At 33.8% G+C, this 25,891-nt stretch overlaps 1 protein-coding gene across 2 annotated transcripts; it reads left to right on the top strand.

The window, feature by feature from the left end:
• Position 1: 1 nt before the first annotated feature.
• Positions 2–25,423, top strand: PPWD1 (peptidylprolyl isomerase domain and WD repeat containing 1). Of its 2 annotated transcripts, XM_081282661.1 has the most exons (12): positions 88–217; positions 2,106–2,202; positions 4,194–4,296; positions 6,521–6,621; positions 6,793–6,913; positions 8,946–9,393; positions 12,231–12,421; positions 15,268–15,457; positions 18,277–18,458; positions 19,676–19,757; positions 21,101–21,283; positions 22,679–25,423. In XM_081282661.1, the coding sequence occupies exons 3-12, from the start codon at positions 4,241–4,243 to the stop codon at positions 22,820–22,822; spliced, it is 1,698 nt and encodes a 565-aa protein (XP_081138787.1). In that variant the 5' UTR covers positions 88–217; positions 2,106–2,202; positions 4,194–4,240; the 3' UTR covers positions 22,823–25,423. The 2 variants fall into 2 exon arrangements, with proteins under 2 accessions (XP_081138788.1, XP_081138787.1); XM_081282662.1 differs by lacking the exon at positions 2,106–2,202 and having other exon boundaries at positions 2–217.
• The last annotated feature ends 468 nt before the right edge of the window (positions 25,424–25,891 follow it).

The following is a 25,891-nucleotide window of genomic DNA, read 5'->3' as shown; positions in this document are numbered from 1 at the left end:
TTTCTGACGTTTCGGGACAACATGGCGGCTGAAAGTGGGAGCGATTCGCAACTTAGAAGAAGAAGGCGCCGGGATCCAGAAGAGCCTGAAAAAACGGAATTGAGCGCGAGAGAGTTGGCAGTGGCAGTGACGGTGGCCCAAGAAAACGATGAGGAGAATGAAGAGCGCTGGGTTGGGCCATTACCTGTGGAAGCAACATTGGCTAAAAAGCGGAAAGGTAGCTGCAGAGACAGACCGAGGGAGAATTGGAACGCTGCCTCTGCTGAGTGGGAGGGTTGACTTCCACCAAGATTCTAAGAGGGATGGAGTGTGATTGTGGGGTATTGTACCAGCAGAACATCTCATTTCTGGCCACTCGGTACTTGAACATCCTCCTAAAACACTGATATGGGCTTAGTATTCCCTTTTTGATAATTTGGGATACTATTTGATCTCTGATATTTTTTATGATAGATGATAAAGCTAACATTTGCCTGAACTTGTTATGTACTTGGCACCTCTCATTTAATCCCCATAGCAGCTATATAAGGTCAGAATTCTAATTCTGAATAGCAAATGTGTGAGAGTACTGGTTCTCCTGAAGGCTTTAGTTAGGTCTTGTTAGTAGGGGCTGGGGGTCAGGGAAGAAAGCGGTACCTGTTTAGAGTAATAAAGAGTAAGGAAAGAGAATTTCAACCTTAAGTTTTCTATTAATGAATTTTCAAACCTAGGGAAAGTTACTTAAGCTTTCTGGATCACAGTATTTTTTCATCTAAAATGTGAGGTCTGTGGTTTTCAAACCATACTCTTGAGATGACATAGACTGGAGTATTTTGACAGTAACACAGAATAATAACAAATTTTTTAAAATCAAATGAAATAGTGGAGAAAGGGATATATTAAATTTTCTTGCTCTTCAAGTTTTTCTGTGAAATGTTTCCTTAAACGTTTAATACAATGGAAATGTGGTCTAAGGTCAAATCTTTTTTTTTTTTTTTTCACTCTACACTACTTAAAACTTTTCAGGAATTTTATTTTCAAAACAAAATCCAAACTCCCTAACATGACACATAAGGCCCTCTCTTTCCTGCCGCCTACATCTCCCATTACTTTGCTCTCACAATCTCTTACTTTGTGCACCACTAGAGAATGTGACACTATTCTATATCTGTTCTGGATGCTGGTCTAGATTATCATTAGGGTCTTTACCTGAAATAATTTCTTTCACTTCTTTTACTGGGCAAAATTATGTTTCATGTTTAGCATTTGGATATTACCTCCTGGGAAGCCTGTGACTTTTCCAGTCTTAAAGGTTTCTAAAGCACATTGATCATAACTCGGAGGTAATGTTTATGGAACTGAGTTTACAGGTAGTCTTCAAATTTAACACATTGAAATTCCGAAGCAGCCACTTTTTTGAAACAAAGTGCATTCTTTTTTTAATGCCTGGTCCTCTGGTAAATATTACTATAGCAACCATTTCCTTCACTGTTTCTTGCTACAATTTGTAATTATATATTTGTTCATGTAACTTTCTGATTAATGTTTCTCTCCACTGCTAAAACTAAACATGTAAAGAACAAGGATCAAGCTAGGTGCAGGGACTCAGTGGCTAGGGAGGCTGAGGTAGGAAGATCACAAGTCAAAGTCAGCCTCAGCAATTTAGCAAGGCCCTAAGCAACATAGGAGACCCTATCTCTAAATGAAAAATTAAAAGGGCTGGGGTTGTGGCTCAGTGGTTAAGCACCCCTGGGTTCAATCCCTGGTACCAAAAAAGAAAAAAAAAAGAAAAAGAATAAGGACCATACCTGTTTTACTCCTGTGCTTGGTACAGTGCTTTGTATATGTGTTCCATAAATATATTTAGTAAATGAATATTGTAATGCTATGCTGTATAATTAATTTTACTTCATTTTAATGTTTTTTGCATGTTCTTTTTAAAGGAAAGGAATAGGGATAAATGGAAAAATCCCAAAATATTGAAATGCTGGGAATTTTTTGTTTGTTTGTTGATGTTTTGCTTTGTTTTGTACAATGGATTGAACTCAGGGGAACTTAACCATTGAGTCACATCTCCAAACCCCTTTTTTAAATTTTGCTTTTTTTTTTTTTTAATTTTGAGACAGGGTCTCACTGAGTTGTTTATGGCCTTGCTAAGTTGTTGAGGCTGGCTTTGAATTCGTGATCCTCCTGCCTCAGCTTCCCAGGCCCCTGGGATTACAGGTGTGTGCTGATACACCTGGCTGAAATGCTGGTATTACTGTTAGGAGATAAATATCTTACAAACTTAATATTCGAAACAGAGATGGAAATTATTAGGTGTGAAAATCTTTACCCTTAATCAGATGCATATTGTTTTTTATTAAATATTTTTTTAGTTGCCAATGGACTTTATTTATTTATATGTAGTGCTGAGAATTGAACCCAGTGCCTCACACATGCTAGGCAAACCTCTACCACTGAGCCACAAACCCAGCCCTGCTTGTTGTTTTTAAGCTAGCAATACTCCATTCAATTTGAATAAAAAATTTAAACTAAAAAGCATGTTAGAAATGTTAGAAAAGTATTGTTGAAAATTTTATCTAAAAGAACAAGTGTTTAATATTTTCTGTCGATAATTGAAGCCATCTCCTTTAAAATGTTCCTCAGACATTGGACTTGTATATATACACTTTTGAAAAAAACATGAGATATGATTACATAACACTACCTTTAATTAAACTTTCTTAAGGACAGGAACTGTGTCTTAACTCTTCAAGTCCATATTCAGGAACCTATTTTGTTCTCAATAAATGTTTCTTCCAAAGGGTACAAACAACAACAAAATATGAATCAGATACGATTAAATTCTATGCCAAATAACAATGATGTAACAATGAGGTGTACTTCTTTTATATGTATAAGTCCCAAGGTTAGTAGTCCATAATTGCTATGGAAGCTCCAAAGACTGCTAGACTCTTTTCTAGCTTTCTGTCCTAAAATAATTAGGCTATCTCTGGCCTCATCTTCACTGTCCTGAGTTGTTCTTAGAATTACAGCAGTAATATCCTGGTTCTATATTGTAGAACTGAGGAAGGGAAGAAGGGCACATTTCAAGACTTCCTGACTATCACAAAACACTCCCATTTTATCTCATTAGCATAGAGCCACCTGTCACTCCAAAACCACTCCCATTTTATCTCATTAGCATATGGTTACCTGTCACTCCAAGGGAAGGTAAGAAAGAGGGTATATTATTTAATATAGGAAAATTTGATAGCTGGCCTCTTTAGCTCTAATAAGTTAACTAAGACATCTTGGAACTATCAAAGGACCATCCAAATGGACGAATGGAGGATTTGGAGGACAGTAATAGCAATAATATATTGCTATATTGCTATAGCAATAATATCAATCATCTTTGTAGCTAGATATCAGGAGGCCCATCTAAAAATATGGAATCTGTTACTAAAAATGAAGGGGAAAGTAGTTAGTTAGACATCTTTATATATAACAGGAATGAAAAACTAACATATATTCAATTTAGCAACTTTATATAGGCATGTTTGGCCATCTTTGGATTATTTTATTTGGCATACATATTATGTCAATTTGGGCGGGAACTAGCAAAATTGTTTGTAGCTCATAATAAAGATTTCTTGCCATGACTCAGTTTACCACTGTTATGAGTGCTTTGCCCCTGGCAAAAATCTGAGAAACACTCAAGTGGACATTTCCTGGGATTTTCTCGGTTCTAAAAATCTAAGCATTTTATTGTTTTTACATGTTTCAAATTCAGTATTAATGACTTCAAAGAGAATATGTGCCTTAAAAATGAACTGAGACATCTTACAGATAGCCATTGGTCTCTTATTTGAATTAGCATCTATAACTGGGATCTACATAGTTACAAAGATGGTTGTGATATTTTCAAGAAGCATTTTAAGTTGTTTAAGTTTTCTAATCTTTGGAACAGTTAAGCATCTGTATAATCCCTGGAAGTCGGTTATGATTAACCAAATATATGTTAAAATAATGGTGTTATGTCAGTGCTCCAAAATAATAAAAGTCATAAATGACATAACAGCCTTTGGATTGTTTTATTCTTACATGTGAATTGAGAGAAATTAAAACATAGAATTAGGTATAAAGTAGAATTTAGAAAATTCTAAATAAAAAGAAAATAATGTTTAGTTTACTTTTGTTAAGTTACTTCTTTACTTTGTTTTTTCCAGTTCTAGAGTTTGAAAGAGTGTATCTTGATAATCTCCCCAGTGCATCCATGTATGAGCGCAGTTACATGCATAGAGATGTTATTACCCATGTGGTATGCACCAAGTAAGTCATCTTTTAAAATGTTTTTCTTAAAAGTTTATGTTTTTAGGGACTGGGATGGTAGCTCAGTGGCAGAGTGCTTACCTAGCATGTGTGAGGCACTGGGTTTGATTCTTAGCACCATGTATAAATAAATTAATAAATAAAATAAAGGTCCATTGACAATTTTAAAAATATTTTTTTAAAAAGTTTATGTTTTTAAACAAATCTTCAATTTTGAGATGGATTGTTAGAAGTAACTCTAGGATTTTACAGGCTTCTATTTAAATTTCTAAAGTTCTGTAATAGTTTAAGTTAAGTAAAGGTCTACATATTCTTTCTTATATCACACAAAGGATGCATTCTCTAAGACAGAATTCCCTGTTATGTGTGTATGTTTTTTGGAAATAAAAGTCAAGAGGGGAATGAACCAGGTAGTGTCTGAGCTTCTCTGAAGAAGAGTGTATATTATTTAACAGGAAAATTTGATAGCTGGCCTCTTTAGCTCTAATAAGTTAACCAAGACATCTTGGAACTATCTCAAAGGACCTTCCAAATGGATGAATGGAGGATTTGGAGGATAATAATGGCAATAATGTTCTATTTATTGAGCTCATAGTATGCCCAGGTTATGTGCTAAGGATTCTTCATAAATTATCTTACTCATCTTGATAACAATTGTGTGAGGTAGTATATGAGCTTCATTTTATAAATGAGGAAACCAAAGTTTAGAGAGATTAAATGTCTGAGAAGGCCAAAGAAAAAAGCTGAGGGCTAAGTCCAAAGAGGATTTATATTGCATATAAGGATTTTGAACCGCAGAGCAGGAGAATAACATCAGATTTATTTTTTTAAAGGGCCACTTTATTTTTAGATAAATGGATTCAAATGGGGCAAAGTATGTACAGAAAGAACAGTTAGTATGGAAAGTAGATGGATTAGTCTTTTTTGAATCAGTGTATTCTTGATCTCTTGGAGACAAATTGCATTTCAGATACAAATATAAATATCTTCAAATACCTTCATAGTATAGGATCTTTTTTTTCCCCTCCTTTTTTTTTTTTTTTTTTTTGGTACTAAGGATAAAACCCAGGGTACTACCTACCTCTGAGCTGCATCCCTAGCTGCATCCTTTCTCTTTTTTTTAGAGAAAGGATCTTGCTAAATTGCCAAGCCTGATCTTGAATGTGCGATCCTTCTGCCTCAGCCTCCCAAATACCTGGCACTAGGTGTGTGCCATTGTACCCAGTTTGTATATAGGATACTTCTAAGAAAATGTTAGCATCTTTCCTGATCCAGAGTTGACAGTGTATAAAGCAGCTTGTAGATGCTAACATTGCTTTTACTCTCAGATTTGTTTTATTTGTTTTTTATTTTAACCCAAGGCCATTGGAATATAATAAAAAGTTACAAGTTTTATAGTAGATCTGAAAACTACTCAGTAGCTATGGATCTGGAGCAAGTAAATTTAACATTTTTAAACTATTTCCTGATTTGTAGAATACTGATAAAAATATCCATCTAATAGAGTTGCTGTGAAGGTTAATTATGGCAATATGTATAATGTATCTGACACTAGGTTTCAATAAGTCTATTTTTGACGCAAGGATACTGGAAATTGAACCCAGGTGTGCTCAACCACTGAGCCACATCCTAGCTTATTTTTAATTTTTATTTTGAGACAGGGTCTTCCTAAGTTGCTGAGGCTAGCTTAACTTGTCATCCTCTTGCATCAGCTTCCCATGCCACTGGGGTTATGGGCGTACACCACCATGCCCAGCTCAATAAGTCTCTATTCTTAATATACCTAAGGAGCAACTTTTGATCAGAATCTTTTTGATTCTTAAATTACCAAAATTCCTAGTATAGGATATGAAACAAATTTATGTTTAATTTTGCTGTATATGAAAGTAGTTTCTTTATCTACTGAAAATATTATATTTTCCCATGAAAAGATTGCCTGTAGGTAATTTTAGCAAAAAGAAATCTAGTGATTCCTAGAGAAATTTGTTTTTCTTCCTTTTCTTTCTTTAATGTCAAATTCTATTTCAATTCTGATTCTAGCTCTTGGGATAAAATTAGTTGCAATGTTCCTGATCTCTCATAGACTGGTCTGCATAAAGGAAGATTTAAACAAAATCAAAATCTATTATTGAAAAAGTCACAGATTGTCAATAAATTTTTGCTTTTAATGCACTGATTCATAGGTGTGTTTCAGAAATTAATTTTTTAAATCTTATGTATGCAGGACAGATTTTATTATTACTGCCAGTCATGATGGACATGTTAAGTTCTGGAAAAAAATAGAAGAAGGAATTGAATTTGTTAAACATTTTCGTAGTCACCTTGGTAAGAAGTTTGTGAGTTTTTTGTGTATGTGTGTCTGTGTGTGTGTATGTGGCTCTTGTAAACAGTACTAATTAAAGTTTTTTAAAAAAAAATTGTAATTTTGTCTTTGAATCATGCAAATTTATTTCATTTGTATTTACCAGAATGTTTTAATTTGATTTATTTAAATAGGAGTTATTGAGAGTATCGCAGTTAGCTCTGAGGGAGCATTGTTCTGTTCTGTGGGTGATGATAAAGCAATGAAGGTGTTTGATGTTGTGAACTTTGACATGATCAATATGCTGAAGCTTGGGTGAGTCTTTTTTAAAGTATATATTTTTTGACTTGGTGAAATAATTTTTAAACCACGCACACCATTTCATAGGTTATTTCCAAACAGATTATATTATCATTCAATTAAAAAATAGTGCTTTGGGGTTTTGCTTGGGAAAATTAGGTGGGGTGAATCCTTGGGATATTTGGAGGTTTCTGTTCTGGTTTTTATCATTTATCATAGAAATTTCCAAAGAGCATTATAACACAGATTTATTATATCCAACTAATACTATTAGTAAATTAATGAGGATTCATTGTGTTTAATTACTGATACTTAGAATTCGCTTTCTTGTTGTACAAGTTTGGAGTATATGGATAATGTAGTCTTATGTGGTTAGATAGTACAGTAATAAGACATATTTTAAGCATTTTTTTTAAGAAAACGTACTAAATTGATACATATCTAAGTTTCTGAGGCTGGCTTTGAATTTATGATCCTCCTGCTTCAGCTTCCCAAGGGTGGGGATCATAGGTGTGCGTTATCATGCCCAGCTAAACTTATATATCTAAACAAATGTCAGCTTTAATATAGTACTGTCAGGAATTTCTGGGACTTATATTAATCTGCTTGAATGGCATAACAGAAGACTATAGACTATATAACATGAACAACAGAAAGTTATTTCTCACATTGCTGGAGGTTGAAAAATCCAAGCTCAAGTTTCCAACAGAGTTTCATTTCTGATGAGGGCTTTCTTCCTGGCTTCTCATGGTGTCCTCACATAGTTGGAGGAAGGAAGGAGAATGTGAAGACCCAGGCTGTCAGATTAGAGCCCCACCCTTCCGACCTCATTTATACTTAATTACCTCCTAAAGGTTCTATCTCCAAAAAGTCCTGCTATGAATTGAATTCTGTCTGTAATTCAAAATCCCAAAGTTTGGAATTCTCTTCAAAATCAGTTATAATTTTATGAGCTACTAAAGAAAACCAACTTCATTATTTATGGTTAGGATACTAAATTACCTAACTTGATCTGTTTCAGTTTCCCCAGATAGTAGCTATTTTAAAAAATCAGATCCGGGCTGGGGCTGTAGCTCAGTGGTAGAGTACTTGTCTCACACATGTGAGGCACTGGGTTTGATCCTCGGCACTACATAAAAATAAATAAATGAAGATATTGTATCCATCTATAACTAAAAAATATTTTTAAAAAATAAAATTCATTCACAAATTCTCTTTGAGGATTCAAAAAAGGATGTATTTCAGGATTGATAGAAATTTTATATGAAGAATTCCAAAAAGATTTTTAGTATCAGCACCATGGTTGGTATAATAGTTTAACTTCTCAGAATGACTTCTACTTTCTACATTTGAAAGTATAAGTTTGGTAAATGTATTATATCTGTCCCATTTCTTTTACACTTTGTTCATCAGGCAGCACGTCCAAAGTTTATAGTTTGATATCAAGATTGATTAGTAATAATGAGATTATGACAGGACGGTGTCCCCCCCCCTTTTTTTTTTTTTTTTTTTTTTTTGAGATGGAGTCTTTCTGTGTAACCCAGATTGGTATTTGTTGAAATCCTAGGCTCAAGCTCTTGAGTACCTGGGACTATAGGCAAACTTTACTTGCCTGGCCAAATATTTTGATTATAAATGTTTCAAAAATGTATTTATATACTATTAAATGCTAACCTATTTAAAATTAAGTTATACATATACTTTTAAGCAAACATCTAAAAGACAGTGCCCCAGAATACCTTAAGGCACGTATCTGATTAAGTTTTATTATCTACCAAAAAGAAAAAAAGGAGCTTTTATATGTAATTCTCTTCTTGTGGCTTGGTAGGTCCTCAGAAGTAATTATCATTACATTAACAAGGTCAAAGAGATAATTTAGTAAGTGTACTTAGCTGCTCCTCTCCATTCTGTACCTCTTATTTTTGAGCAAAGAATCCAAAGTCTAAGTCACTGGCCAGTATATTTTTTGGTGATGGGCTAGGGAAGGAGCTTACTTATACTGATCTTTCTTATTTTTTTCCCCTCTCTTAATTCTTTACTGCTTTAGCTATTTTCCTGGACAGTGTGAATGGATCTACTGCCCAGGGGATGCCATATCTTCAGTTGCTGCTTCTGAGAAGAGTACAGGAAAAATTTTCATTTATGATGGTCGAGGAGATAACAAGCCACTTCATATTTTTGACAAACTTCATACATCACCTCTTACTCAGATAAGGCTAAACCCAATTTATAAAGCAGTCGTGTCTTCTGATAAATCTGGAATGATTGAGTACTGGACTGGGCCTCCTCATGAATATAAATTTCCCAAAAATGTGAACTGGGAATATAAAACTGACACAGACTTATATGAATTTGCCAAGTGTAAGGCTTATCCAACCAGCATATGTTTTTCACCTGAAGGAAAGAAAATTGCAACTATTGGTTCTGATAGAAAAGTTAGAATTTTCAGGTTTTTAACTGGAAAACTCATGAGAGTCTTTGATGAATCATTAAGTGTAAGTACAATTTAAATGTAATCAGATTTACTTTTCCAAAGATGTCTTCAGAACTGCTCAATCTACCCTGTTTCTCTTTTTTTTTTAAATTTTTTAATATTTATTTATTTTTTAGTTTTCAGCGGACACAACATCATTTTGTTTGTATGTGGTGCTGAGGATCCAACCCAGGCTGCACGCATGCCAGGCAAGCGCGCTACCACTTGAGCCACATCCCCAGCCCCTCTTTTTTTTTTTTTTTAAGAGAGAGAATTTTTTAATATTTATTTTTTAGTTTTTCGATGGACACAACATCTTTATTTTATTTTTATGTGGTGCTGAGGATCGAACCCAGCGCCCCACACATGCCAGGAGATTGCGCTACCGCTTGAGCCACATCCCCAGCCCCATGTTTCTTGACATCGTTGTCTTCATCATTTGTTGAAGTGCTAGCACTGAGATGACAAGAGTAGACCAGGGGTAAATACATGACCAAACTAGAGATTCAGAATGAGAGTGTGGCAAAAAATCCAAATATAAATCAAAAAAGAGTTACTTACAATGCTGATGACTACAAATGACTGGAATCTCATAGTTCCCTATTGAAGGAGTGGGGATCTTCTAACCAGTTGAGTCCCAGTTTGACAAAAAATTGAATGGGATGGTGTTCAAGTTTTACCTTTTAGTTTTGACTAAAATGAAGTGTCACACATTATGGTCTTATGTCCTGCTAGAGTACATTAGAAGATTCTGATGAGGTGCTGATCAGATTGGATAAACACTTATTGAATACATGTATAAAGACAGATGGTTACCAGTAGACCTTACTTATTAAAAACAGAGTTTTTTCTCCAGCAGAAATATGATCATGGCTCCCTCATCCCAAAAGTGTAGTCCTACATTCTAAGCTATTCTTGGTACAAAAATAAGCAATATAATCTTAATGTGTATCATGCTCTCTAGAGACATGGAGACAAGAAATCTTAATTAGACCTTTAAGCTCTTCTGTAAGATCTTGGACACTTATACCCTAACACACATTTCCTTTTAATTTTTGGAGCTTTGTACATTCTTTCCAGAAAACTGGAGAAAGCCAGGCTCAGTGGTGCATGCCTGTAATCCCAAAGGCTTGGGAAGATGAGGCAGGAGGATTGCAAGTTCAAAGCCAGTCTCAGCAACTTAGTGAGGCCTTAAGCAACTTAGTAAGACCCTGTCTCTATATAAAATATAAAAAGGGGCTGGGAATATAGCTCAGTAGTTAAGTACCCTTAGTTGGTACCATAAAAAGAAAAAAAAAAAAAAACTTTTTCCCTAAATCATATTTACTTACTAGTAATCTAATATAACTGCTCCATGTCAAAATATTTTCTGAAACATTTTCTGAAACTTGAATGTTATAAATTAATGAGATAATAAGAGTTCATTCATTCAAAAAAAATTGGTATCTATTTGCAGACACTTACACAAGGATCTCAATGGCTGTAGCTGTGTTGTCCAATATAAGTTGTGTAAGGCCAATGGAATATTACTTAGCCATAAAGAATTAAATTATGGCATTTGCTGGTAAATGGATAGAACTGGAGAATATCATGCTAAGTGAAATAAGTGATATGTTGATGCTAACCCAGATTAGAAATTCATTGGATTGGACAAAGGGGATTGAAGGAAAGGTAGGAGAGATAAGAATAGGAAAGACAATAGAATGAATCAGATATAACTTTCCTATTCTTATATATGAATACATGACCAGTGTAATGCCACATCCTGTACAACCACAAGAATGGGATCCTGATTAGAATAAGTTATACTCCTTGTATGTACAGTATGTCAAAATACACTCTATTGTCATATATATCTAATAAGAACAAAACAAAATAAGTAGCCTGTGGTCACATGTGGCTATTGAGCACTTGATATATTTACAGATACCAAATTCCCAGGATATGCAAGTCTTTCATATAAAATGGTGTAATATTTGCGTATAACCTATGCATAGTCTCCCATGTACTTTAAATCATCTCTAGATTACTTATGAAACCTAATAAATATAAATGGTATATAAATAGTTATTTTATCTCATTTAGGGGATAATGACAAGGAAAAATGTAGAAATAATAATATTTTAGATATATGAGGTTGAATAAAATATTACATGAATTTCTCCTCTGTTTTTATTTTGTTTAATGTAGCTGTAATAAATTTTTAAATTAGAGGCTTGCACTATATTTCATTGGAAAATGCTAATCTGGGGCATTTAAAAGGCAGCAGATGTACTATTATCTTTGTGGAAAAAGAACTAGTTAATATAAAACCAAATGGTTTTTTAATTAGAAAAAACAATTATCATTTAGAGTAAAATACTCCCCTCCTCCCACTTCCCCCCCAGCCCCCCTATTGGGGATGGAACCCAGGCTTCACACAAGCTATGCACTCACTCTAATAGTAAGCTATACCCCTATTCCTAGAATTTTGTTTTTTATGCTTGAAATTACTAATGTCCCTTTATTTCCTGCTTATAGGGTTTAGAGTCCCTTGAGAAGCTGTATAAGTATAAAAATTGTTATTGGCTATTAATGTGTTATGCTTCTATTCCGTTCTCATTGCCTTTATTTACATGAGTGTGACCATGTACTGGGCTAATCCCAGCTATTCTGGAGGCTGAGGCAAGAGGCAGGTTCCATGCCAACCTTCACAATTTAGCAAGACCCTGTCTTAGAATTTAAAAATGAGCTGGGAAATGTAGCTTAGTGGTAGAGCCCAGTGGGCTCAATCCCCAGTACTGCCAAAAAAAAAAAAAAAAAAAGTATGTGTATGTATATGTGTGTATCATTTTTGTTAATAAATGGTTCATTTCCTAGATGTTTACTGAACTACAGCAGATGAGGCAACAGCTACCAGACATGGAATTTGGCCGACGAATGGCTGTAGAACGTGAGTTGGAAAAGGTGGATGCTGTAAGATTAATTAATATAGTTTTTGATGAAACTGGACACTTCGTGCTGTATGGAACAATGCTGGGCATTAAAGTTATAAATGTAGAGACAAACCGGTAAGCTTAGTATAATGAGTATTTTTTTTAGAAATAGGGGGCCATTTCCTCATCAGGGAAACTATGAAAGTTTTGTTTGTTCCAAGACAAGTGGAATGGCCCCAAATGTCTAAACTTAACCAAATGTTTTGACTGGATTTTTCTGTGGTCTCTTGGTTGTTTATAATCTTATGTAAAAAGTTTCCACTCATGTTTGTAAAAGAAGTGGAAAGAAGATATGCATAGTTTCAAGTTTGTTTTTTTTTTAACAAGTCTCAGTCTGTCTTGCTTATTGATTTGAATTAGTCTGGTTCATGTTAAATGTTGCCAAATATTTTAACCACAGAATTCAGCATTACATCCTGCTAGACATAAAATCAGAAGTTAAAATTCATGAAACCACAGTAAGTCTTTTGTGAAACAGTCCATTTGGTCTTAGTAGAAAATATCTACAATCAGATAACTATTGCTGAATGTAAATGAAAGGAAAGAATATTTTAGGAAGAAAAATTTGTGATGTACATTCCCACATATAAACATTTATATTTCTTGGCAATATAAGATTTTTGAAAGCTTGTAAAAACATTGAAATAATAGGAATGGATTAAAATTATATAGTCACCCCTTGATGTCCCTAGGGGATGTTCCAGGACTCCTTGCACATACCAAATTCCTGATGTAACATTTCACATAACCTATGTATATCCTCCCATATACTCCATATACTCCCATATATCTCTAGATTACTAACAAAACCTTATAATTAATTGTTAAATTGTATCATTTAGGGAATAATGACAAGGATAAAAGTATACATATTGACACAGACACAATTTTTTTCCCCAAACATTTTTGGTCTGAGGTTGTTTGAGTCCATGAACATAGAACTGAGTGCAGATTATATAAATGATTAGGTTTTTTGTTGTTGTTTTTAATTTTTTTTTAAGTTTTAGATGAACACAATACCTTTCTTTAAATTTGTTTTTTTTTTTTTTTTTTTTTTTTTTTTTTTTAATGTGGTGCAGAACAGTTTTAGGGTCTCTCCAAAAATGGAGAGAAATATACAGAGTTTTCCCATATACTCTCTGTCGCAACACAAGCGAATGTACCACCAGAGTGGTACATTTGTTAGAACTAATGAACTTGCATTGAGACATCATTATCACCCAGAGTCCATCATTATATTAGGATTCACTCTTGGGTATTATACATTCCATGAATTTGGACAAATATAGTATCAAAAACTAATTCCATCATCCTAGAAATCCTCTGTCCTTAAACTGATCATACCTCTATACCCCACAATCTCTGGCAGCTACTAATCTTTTTTTTTTTTTTTTTTTTTTTTTTTTTTTTTTTTGGTACTATGGATTGAACCCAGGGATGCTTAATAGTGAATTAAAAAAACACTATTTTTATTCTCCATAATTTTGCCTTTTCCAGAATGTCATACAATTGAAATCATATACTGTGTAGCCTTTTCAGATTGGCGTCTTTCAGTTAGTAGTATGCATTTAAGTTTCTTCCATGTCTTCATGTACTTTGTGTGTGTGTGTGTGTGTGCATGCACTGAGAATTGAATCTAGCAACCCATTTTTTTGAGACAGGGTCTTGCAAAATTCACCTAGGCCTGCCTCAAATTTTAGTTCAAGGGATTACAGGTGTGCAGCATTGTGCCCAGCTCATTTCTTTATAATACTCAATAATATTGTATGTACCCACAACGTATTCATCCATTCATCTGTTGAAGGACATTGCTCCAAGTTTATAAATAAAGCTGTTGTAAAAGGTCATGTACAGGGCTGGGGATGTGGCTCAAGCGTAGCACTCTCACCTGGCATGCATGTGGCCCTGGTTGGATCCTCAGCACCACATACCACATACAAACAAAGATGTTGTGTCCACCGAAAACTAAAAAAATAAAGATTAAAATTCTCTCTCTCTCTCTCTCTGTCTCTCTCTCTCTCTCTCTCCCTCTCCCCCCCTTAAAAAGGGGGGGGGGCAGAACACCTCGCTTTCTCCCTTGCAAGAGAAGTCTGTTACCCCTTTAAAAAAAAAAAAAAGGTCATGTACAGGTTTTTGTGCTGACACAAGTTCTCAGTTCCTTTGAATAAAAGGAGGCCCAGTTGCTGAATCATCCAGTAACAGTATATTTTTATAAGATTTCACCAAACTCTCTTCCAAAGTGGCTGTACCCTTTAGTATTCCCACCAGCAGTAAATGAGAGTTCCTGATGCTCCACATTCTCACCAATATTCGGTATTGTCAGTGTTCTGGATGTGGGCTATTCTAATAAATGTGACATGCTATCTTGTTTTTGTTTGCATTTTTCTGATAACAGAGGTATGGAGCATCTTTTAATATGCTTATTTGCCATCTGTATATCTTTGGTGAGGTGTTTGTTAAGGTTTTTAGCCCATTTTTTAAATTCGTTGTTCTTATTGTTAATCTTTAAGAGTTCTTTGTATATGGTGCATAATAGTCCTTTACCAGCTATATCTTTTGCAAATATTTTTCCCCTGGTCTGTAGTTTTCCAGTCTCTTAAATGATGGGATTTTTTTTAAGTTGTAGAAGGATACAATACCTTTATTTTATTTATTTTTATGTGGTGTTGGGGATTGAACCCAGTGCCTCACACATGCTAGGCAAGCACTCTACCATGAGCCACAACTACAGTCCCTTGATGGGATTTTTTAACTTATCTACCAAATTACCTTTTGAGTGGATAGAGAAATACTTTCAAAAACTTTTCACCAGTTATTTTGTAGATTGATAGCAGATAGTTGATTTTTTTCATCCATAAAATTTCTGTGTTTAGAATTCATTCTGGTGAATTTACTGAATAAAACACTGTTATCTTTTCCAGGTGTGTTCGGATCTTAGGCAAGCAAGAAAATATTAGAGTAATGCAGTTAGCCTTGTTTCAGGGAATAGCCAAAAAGCATCGTGCTGCCACTACTATAGAGATGAAAGCTTCTGAAAACCCTGTTCTCCAGAATATTCAAGCTGACCCAACAATAGTCTGTACATCTTTCAAGAAGAACAGATTTTATATGGTATGTGGAAATACTAGGAGAAAGCCCTTAATGTTTTTTCCAGCTTGGTTGGGAGTTGTTTTCTTGGTTTGTGTCTGCAACCAAAGAGAATGTTAAGCAGCAACAGCAGACTTTCTAAACAACCAGATTACCATCTTATTACATTTATACTGTAGAATGTTTAACTAGGAGATATTAAGTATTTATGTACTATTTTCAATCACATTTTGAAAACTTTTCACCCTGGTTTTTACAGCTATTTATGCTATCATGATAGGAAGTCAGAGGAAGTTATAATCTTATCCCTAAAGTTTTTACTATGGAATTTTAAATTTTTTGTTTTTCAGCTTTTACTTTTAAAGATAATTTATCTCCCCTTGCACAACTTCCTTCTTTAAATCCGTTTCCTTTTCTACCTTTTGACTTCATTGTAATGGTGCTGTCTTGAAATTATATATCCCCAATGAATTTATTCCCTGCTCTGAAGAACAAAAAGTACTAAGATTAGAGTGCTGGGGGTGTAGCTCAGTGGTAGAGTGCTTACCTAGCATGCATAAGGCCCCGGGTTCTAACCACTGTACTGCACCAACAAAAAAGTACTAAAATTATGCTAAAAGCCATACTACTATGCTACCTAGGAGTAGGACTATCTGAATTGTTCATTCAAACAGAAAAATGTACAGCATAGAAATACCACTGCTTTTGTATTTTGTCCTTCATACTGTAGTCACAGAACCAAGACCCAAATGTGACTGTTCTTTCTCTGCCTAAAACCCTTACTAAGTCCCCAGTTATCTAGGATAACTAGGTCTTCTACTTTTATAGCTTTATCTTTCTTTTAGTTCATTTGCTATATTGACCAAGTCAGTCAGACTTACTCCATTCATAATATTTGATTTTTCTTATTAACTCTGGGCCTTTGCTCATGCTCTTCTGCCAATCACACGCCTCATCCCAACTTGTGCTCCATACTTGGGTTTTTTTGTTTGTTTGTTTGTTTGTTTGTTTGTAGGTATAGATGGACACAGTACCTTTAGTTTATTTATTTTTATCCAGTGCTGAGGATCGAACCCAATGCCTCACACATGCTAGGCCAAGTGGTAAACACTGAGCTTCAACCACAGCACCCATACTTCAGTCTTTAATGACAATTTTGCTTATGACTCTTAAAATCATTGCTAAAAATGTATTCATACATATAAAATGAAAATAATTTTCACCTGTAATTATGAAGCAAAAATTATCAGAGAATTCTTGATATATACTAAAAACACAAAACTAATTTTCCATCCACATTATTAAAAAACTTTAAGTAACAAGTTATTATTCTTTTTGTTTTCCCTGAGTTTACTGTTAGTTGATTAAAGTATACATATTCATTTTAAGGCTTGAGAAATAAAAGATAAAAATCTGCTTCCTTATCTAGCTAACATTGTTATGTATTTTCTTTCAGTGTTATTAAAGGTACATATCCTTGAGCAAAACTGAGATGGTATACATATATATGAATTTTATATTCATTGTTTTAATGCCAACATCATTAAACAAAAGTAGAATTTCATAAACTGACATGTGGGCTGTCAAGCTAACTTAAAAAATTTTTATAAATACATAGTACAATAAGCCATTTCATTCCTTTGAATTTGGAGAACACATCATAGCTTTGCTGTTTCTTAATTTGAAATCAATCCAAGGGGATCAGGGAATGTCATTAGGCAAAATAGGAACTGGTACACTAGCTTTTCCTTCCTAGAACTCAGTTAGCATCAGGTAGAGCTGGCATAGAAGAGAGCATTTCCAATTACTGAGTCAAGTAAAAGAAATGACTTTGAGAACTCCAGAGTTTTTACAACTGAAAGATTGTTATCACTTTCCCTTGTACCCTGAGATTTCTACAACTTTATTTAAAATTTACTTTTAGTCTCCCAAACTTGAGGATTTAGATCAGGTGAGACTCTGGGATGGGGGTGGGGAGCCAAGATTCATCCTTCCTAGTACTGGGTTCTTCTGCTGATAGTAGGACAAACAGTTAATGTGTATATTATTAACATATAAATGTTAGGCACTTTTCTCTAAGTACTTTATATCCATTCTTAAAATATTCACAACTACCTTCATTGGGAGGTGTGCACTATTATCCTCTTTTATGAATGAAGAAATGGACAAAATTTATTCACTTCCCGAAAGTCATATAATTAGTAAATGGCAGAAATAGACTTCAAACCCAAGCAATCTAACAATAAAAAGTAAAGAAGAGGTGGCAGGCTAGTCATAGTGAAATACTAGAAGGCATAAGTGAAATACTATCACAAATAAGTTATCCTGTTAAATGTGTACCTAAGAGGCTGGGAACAGTAGAGCATGCCTGTAATCCTAGCAGCTAAGGAGACTGAGGCAAGAGGATTGTGAGTTCAAAGCCAGCCTCAGCAACATAGCAAAGCCCTAAGCAACTCAGTGAGACCCTATATCTAAATAAAATATAAAAAAGGGCTGCGGATGTGGTTCAGTGGTAAAGTGCCCCTGGGGTCAATGCCCCGCCCCCTACAAAAAAGTGTGTGCCCAAGAGTATTTCTACTCAAAATTAAATGCAATTTGAAATCATACATGTTCATTATTATAGGCAGTGTCTTCATATTAGACAAATATAAAAGTAATTTGATTTCCTTATACATTTTTTGATGGAAAATGATTCCTGATATAAAGCTTTATTCTGATGGGAATTTAACTTATTTTCCTCAAATACTTCATTAGAAATAAAAGTTGTTTATTTATAAATTTATCAGATGAAAACTTCATCAGATGAAAAATTCATTCAGCCACATTTTATTTTCCTTCCCAAGTTTACCAAACGAGAACCAGAAGATACAAAAAGTGCAGATTCTGACCGGGATGTTTTTAATGAGAAGCCTTCTAAAGAAGAAGTCATGGCAGCTACTCAAGCTGAAGGACCTAAACGAGTTTCAGATAGTGCCATTATCCACACAAGTATGGGAGACATTCACATCAAACTTTTTCCTGTTGAGTATGTATTGTTTTTGTTGTCTTACATAAATACCAATGTAAATGTGTACATTTGAAACTATGCAACTTAAAATTGTTACTTATGGAATTCTGAAGAATTGAAGTGTTTGATAGAGCATCTATCTATTTTCAAACTTTCTAAAAATTGTTTTCTACTAGACACTGGGAAGAACTTTATACATATATTCATAAGCTTATTGTGAGGACAAAATACATTGGCTATGAAAGTGCTGAATGAGGGGCTGGGGATGTCACTCCATGGTAATGTACTTGCCTAGCAAACACAAGGCCTGGAGTTCAACAGCCAGCACTGCAAAAACAAAAGTGCCCAATGTGCCAATTATAAACTGTAACAGAACATGCCAAATATAAACTGTAACAATATACAACTGTATACCAGTGTTATATTTAATTGCACATCTAAACTCAAGGTTTTATGACTTGCTTGTTATAATTGGCACTTTTTTTTTTTTTTGTCTCAAAACAAGTATTTAAGGGAAGGATAATTATTTTTCTTTCCTGACATTTGCTAAACATGTACTCCCTCTTTAGTCACAGTAGTTGTACACTTTCAAAATGAATTCTAACAAAAAACAAAAAGCCTTAATTTTTAAAAAGTTGAAAAAGTATTCTGGACAGTTTAAGTTTGTAAAATGAATACATAGTACCAAATGCAATAAATATATATGACCATTTTTTATCTAAAAGAGGCTATTTCTTAAAGCACCTTAACTTAAAACAGTCTCTTTTCAATTGCTTAGTACCATGTAACCTTGTACTTAATTCAAGATGCTCTTGATAGTCCCCCTTCTATTCCTAGCTTTCAGCATTATTTTTTAATAATATATCATGTGAAATCATTTAATGAGGTTAGATAATATTGAAAAAGCTTCATATTCTTAATGTATAATTGTCATTTAAAGTTGTTTAAATTTGGCAGTTGGGTGTGTGTGTTATGTTAAGATGCTATCATATTTTTTAACTGCTAAAAAATACTGTCAAAGATTAATAAGCATTCATAATCTAAAGATACTAATTAAACAATGAATATATACTAGTACTTATATGCCTTTTCAACTCATTTATCCTGAGATTAAATGATGTTATGGGTAAAAGACTGTCCTAAAATATTCAAGACATTAAGAACATTATTAGGAAGCAGAACTGCAAAGAAAATTGTCTTAAAATGTTCTGAATAGTTTCATATATCTTATATAGGTGTCCTAAAACAGTGGAAAACTTCTGTGTTCACAGCAGAAATGGTTATTATAATGGGCATACATTTCACCGTATAATCAAGGTAAGTATACAGATTTTATGAGTTTTGAGGAATAGTATTTTCATCAGCTTTTTCGTTCCTATGACTAAAAAATCTGACCAGAACAATTATAGAGGAAGAAAAGTTTATTTGGGAGCTCACAGGTTCAGAAGTTTCAATCCATGGACAGCATGGCTCCATTCCTCAGGGCTTGAGGTGAGGCTGAACAACATGGCAGAAGAGTAGCAGAGGGAAGTAGCTCACATGATCAGGAAACACTCGCCAGATACAAAATATATACCCCAAAGCTATGCCACTGATGCCCCACTCCCTCCAGCCACACTCCAACTGCCTTCAGTCACCAATCAATTAATCCCTTGGGTTAAGGCTCTTAGATTCCAACCATTTCTTCTCTGAGCCTTCTTGCATTCTCATATGTGGGGTCACCTCACATCCAAACCATAAAAAATAGCATCTTGTTGCATAATAACAAGAGATTTAAACCTACGGAATTCACCTCTCACATGCATAAGTTTATTAGAAGGGAACAGGAAAATGTACAACGGAAGCCATTAAAAAAATGGATAGTCAAGAATATATAGATTCAGGCTGGGGGTTGTGGCTCAGTCGTACAATGCTTGCCTAGCACACATGAAGCACTGGGTTCGATCCCCAGCATCATGTAAAAAAATAAAGATATCATGTCCATCTACAACTAAAAACATAAAAAATAAATAAATAAATATTAGACTCAAGGGCAGGAATAGTGGTTTAATTTTTTAGACATAGTGAAGCAATATTATTTGGTCAGTAACTAGAAGAAAGGGTGATAACAATGAATAAAAGGTCATTTTGAGATAAAACCAATTAACACCAAGGTAACTTGTTCCTTGTAGCTAGCTAAGGTCTAGATATAGAGGATAAGATTTTAAGCCATGTAAAAGCCACAGTGCCATCTGATCTGTGAGAACTATTACACCTGAAAAAGAAATTAAGCTCAGCCCCAGAATTTTGAACAGCATTCCATAGAATGTATCGGGTAGTGGTGTGGTTCTTGGTTATTGGCAGGTCAGAAATAGCAACAGGAAGAATCAGATGTCAGGGTTCAGAACGAATTAGTGAAAAGAAAGGAAATCTGGTTTTCCTCAGATTATTAGGAAAGATAGTGTATGTCTGTAACTGAGAACATCACTTTCTAAAAAGGTTTAATCTAACCAATTTGTAGAGTTACTTTTAAGGAAGTTGGAAGGTTTCATTGAATTCAGGGCACTCTTGACAGAAATATATAAAATAGCAAAAGGTATGTGTGTTTGTGTTTGTATGTATATGTACTAGATATATAAAAAAGGAATAATGTAATATGCTTTTGTGTACTTTGTGTTAAGGGTTTCATGATTCAGACAGGAGATCCAACAGGTACAGGTATGGGAGGAGAAAGCATATGGGGAGGAGAATTTGAAGATGAATTTCATTCCACATTGCGACATGACAGACCATACACGCTCAGCATGGCCAATGCTGGATCCAATACTAATGGATCCCAGTTTTTCATAACAGTAGTACCAACGGTGAGTACATAAATGTCTATAAATCATAGGTCCATAAGTTATGATTTAAGAGTAAACTAAATGGGAGAACTGCATTATTCTCTAATTCTGCATTATTTATATCTGCCAAGATATAAAAATGAAAACAATTTAGAGAAGGAAATGTGAAGTTATGTGACATGAGTTTTAACTTGGTAAAATAATACTGTCATGTAATAAGTACAGTGGGTGGTACTCCCATTAGAATTACATTCCAATTTAAGATAAGTTAATGAGTTTAAGTCTCAACTCTGCCACTACTATTTGTGCAGTTTAAAAATATTTCACTTCTCTGAGCCTTTTTCCTCATCTTTAGAATAAAGGAACTATGGTATATGAATTCCCAATTTTAAGGCTAAAATTTTCACAATTTTATCGCTGATAAAAGAATATAATTCTAATCAATGGCATTTTATTTGATGAAATACATCTAATTCTATTGTTATGCAGTGCCACACAATTATAAAAGGTATATACTTAATTATCAGTGAAGAAAGGAAAAAATATAACTGTTATCTGCCAGGCAGTCAGTCTCATGTACTGTTCACAGTATTTATAGTGTCACTTTCCTTAGTTTTCATAATGGGTGAGGAAACAAATGGTGAGATATGATTAAATTGTCCAAGTTCCAGAAAGTGGTAGTGCAACCATATGAACTGTCATCTAATACAATAGGTACCTAATGTTAAACTATTCCAAACTGCCTCTTACTTTTCAGGTAAGATTCCTGCAGAGAACCTGTAAAACTTTAGTCATACTTTTTTAATCCATGCAAAGTAACTTACCTTTAGCAAACACCTTCCAGCTTCTTTGGTCTGAAGGATGTAGATATTTAATTAAACTATTTTATACAGTTGGCCTTCTGTATCATTGGATTCCTTATCCAACTTTGACCAACTGCAGGCTGAAAATACTCAGAAAGAGAAATTGCATCTCTTTTTTTTCTCGTCACTAACCCCTACACAATACAGTTTAACAAATGTTTATATAGCATTTACATTGCACTAGGTATTATAATCTAGAAATCATCTCACGATGATTTAAAATATATAAGAGGATTTGCAAGATTATAAATACTACACCATTTTATATAAGAGGTCTTAGCATCTATAGATTTGGCATCTGTGGGAGACAGGAATGGATCACTCTCCCTCCCATGGATACCGAAGGATGACATGCTTTTATATTTTTTTTCTTATAAAACTAGTAATAAATTTTAAAAGTGTTTAAGTTTTTATTATTAATATATTATTCTACTTCTTTTAAAATATATTATAAAATGAAGCATAAATTTAAAGTCACTTTAATTTGGTCACCCAGAGGGTGTGACTTAAGACATTCATGTTTACTAAGATTTTCCATTTGTTTCCAACACAGCCTTGGCTTGATAATAAGCACACAGTATTTGGACGCGTAACTAAAGGAATGGAAGTTGTGCAGAGAATCTCAAATGTCAAAGTCAATCCCAAAACCGATAAGCCTTATGAGGATGTCAGCATCATAAATATCACTGTCAAGTAAAATAAATTTGTTTCATTTGCAAATAAAAATGTACATATGTTAAAAGATTTTTTTAATTAGGAAACTTAACCCTTGCTGAATATACAAATCATGTTTTAAACGATGCAATACTGTATTTTTATATTTGTCATTAAAGGCCATTTTGTAAAAGCTGCCTTTAACTTTTCTTGCAATATTTCTAATCTTAAGAGTTAATCAATTAAAATGAACTAAATTGGGCATATAGCCCTCTTTACATGTTCTCATGAGACTCAAATTAAATATGAAATTATAAAGTAATGAGAATGGTGCATATTTCCTTAACTTTTTAAATACACATCATGAAATCTACCCTTATAAGTACAAAGAAGGGTAGACCCCTCTGCAAAAAAATACCAGGGTATCATATTATATACATTCCCTTTCTTTTACAAAATCTTTGTTTCATATCACATATTTTTTCTTTTGATTGTTGTTAAGAAGTACTGGTAAACAAACCATCAGTAAGTCAATATGAAGCCCCCTTGGTATTATATTACTTTGTTATGAAATATCCATTCAAACACAAGAATCAGAATAAATTATTACATGAACACTTGGTTATTTTATGCAGATTTATTTACTACATTGGTATTTTTCTAATGTAACTAAATAATCTTTTTGTCCTCAAGTTATATCTTACTTCAATAAATATACCACCAAGAAATATACATGAGTAAAAATGTTAGTATCTAATAATAGATTACTAGAAAAGAGCAATAAAATGAGTTCAAATTTTTATGTTGACTCATTTTTATCTTCACTTACCCTTACTTAATAAGTTACTTAATTACTTATTATAAGAATTCATGTTCCTATAATTAATCAGCAAGATTATTTCCTATATTTATTATGTACCACAAACTTATAAAGGGAAGAATATAGTAAATTATGATTGTAATAAAAGAATATTGTGCCCTATTTATTAAAAGTAGAACTTAAAATTGGACCTAAAGTGACTTTTAACTGTGACTTTAACCTTTTCTTCCTTACTTTTGGTGTTAGACTTAACTACCTAGCTTTTTATTCATTCCTAAAACCTTAATCTAAATTTTTGTAATACTGCCACCAAGTGGTGATGATGCCTCATTCCCCACAAAATATAAATGTTTTGCTTTGAAAAATCTTATTTGATAAAAGAATTTTTCCATTCCATATCAAAAACTTAACCTGATTGGTAATGTAAAAACACACAGTGCTATGACTTTCTTAAAGCATGTTTTGAATTGTGAACCTTGATAAGGTATCTGGGATTACAAATGTGCCGTGGTACCTGGCAAGAACATAACATTTTTAATGATTATTTTAAAAAATACAGAACACACCTGTAATCCAAGCACTCTGGGAGGCTGAAGCAGGAAGATGGCAAGTTCAAAGCCAGCCTCAGCAACTCAGTGAGGCTCAAAATAAGAAACAAAAACAGCTAGGGATATGTCTCAAGGTACTTATTAATCCTTTACATTCCTTTTAGGGAAATTTACAGCTCTTTCTTTCCCCTTTATCACTTTGTAAATTGAAATCTATCCCAATGTCATATAAAATTTTTCTCTTAGCAATACTGTTCATAGACTAAATTAGGTTTTTCAAGTCTTTTTTTTAAAAAAAAAACTGAACCTAGGGAGGATTTTACGTATTTTAAGTTCACACTCTACCACTGAGCTACATCTGCTGCCTGGCAAAGACTTTTTTCCGGGAAGATCCAGGGGATTGAACCCAGGGGTGTTCAACCACTGAGCCACATCCTTAGCCATTTTTCATTTTGAGACAGGGTCTTTTTAAGTTACTTAGAGCCTCGTTGCGTTGCTGAGGATGGCTTTGAACTTGCCATCTTCCTGCTTCAGCTTCTTAAAGTGCCAGGATTACAGGTGTGTGCCATATTTTTTAAAATAATCATTAAAAATGTTATGTTCTTGCCAGGTACCACGGCACATCTGTAATCCCAGCAACTCAGGAGGCTGAGGCAGGAGGATCACAGGTTCTAGGCCAGTCTTCCTAAGCAACTTAGCGAGACTGTCTCAAAAAATAAAGAGGCTGGGGATTTAGCTCAGTAGTAAAGTGCTCCTGGGATCAATCTCCAATACCAAAAATAAATAAATATCTAGCACCAAAAATAAATTAATATTAAAAATGCTGTGTTGTCACATGAAACAAGGTTAAAATTAAAATTTAAAAACTAAAAACTTTATTTTTACTCATTGCAGAATTTTAGCTTCCCCTTCAAAACACTGCAGTTTTCTTAAATATGATCTACATTACAATTATAGGGAAAGTTATTTCTAAATCTTTACTTTATCAAATAATATCTCAAATTTGATAGACAAATCAATCCCATCCTGTTTTGATTTGTTTCTCTTAACCACAGCACAAACACTATTTATTGCTGTGCTGGGGATAGAACCCAAGGCCTCTTGCATGCTGAGTAAGCACTTTTACCACTGAGATACACCACCAACCAGAATAATGAATTTTTTAAGTTGGTTACTAGCAAAGATAATAGATACATGGTTGAAGAAACTGAACTTTAGAATAATGATAGAACTTCTCCTATATAATGATTTTTAACATTTTATTGCTGTCTATACTGATCATATATATAGTGCAAATAATGGCTTCTGGTGGATATAAAGCATTCCTGAAATATAGACCAAGGCTATACACTTCACAAACCTGCTTTACATAATCCATACAATAATGTTTAGATTTTAGTACAGAAATTCAGAGCGAGGAGGCAAATCCCAACATACTATATTTAAAACATCTGTCATTTTAAATTTGACATTGCCCTGGGGAAGCTTAACATAATTTTAACTGATTAATGAAAGAATACAACCACAAACAGTAATAAGAGCCCGAGAAAAATATTTAAGAAAAATCACACATAAACCGTACGGTTACATGTACATAATGGTCAGGCCTAACTAAGCACAATTTAAAAACTCTGTTCAGTTATGTGTTCAGGATGTGAATTACAAAGTTTAGCAAAATTAGTGAAGTAATAATTTACAAGGAAAGCAAGTTCACATATTAGTGTTATTTTTTTTTTTTTCCAAC

This window comes from Spermophilus citellus (assembly GCF_964194105.1).
Source record: "Spermophilus citellus genome assembly, chromosome: 1".
Taxonomy (NCBI): Eukaryota; Metazoa; Chordata; class Mammalia; order Rodentia; family Sciuridae; genus Spermophilus; species Spermophilus citellus.
Note: the sequence above shows the minus strand (reverse complement) of the source record. Positions and strands in the feature narration are given on the sequence as shown.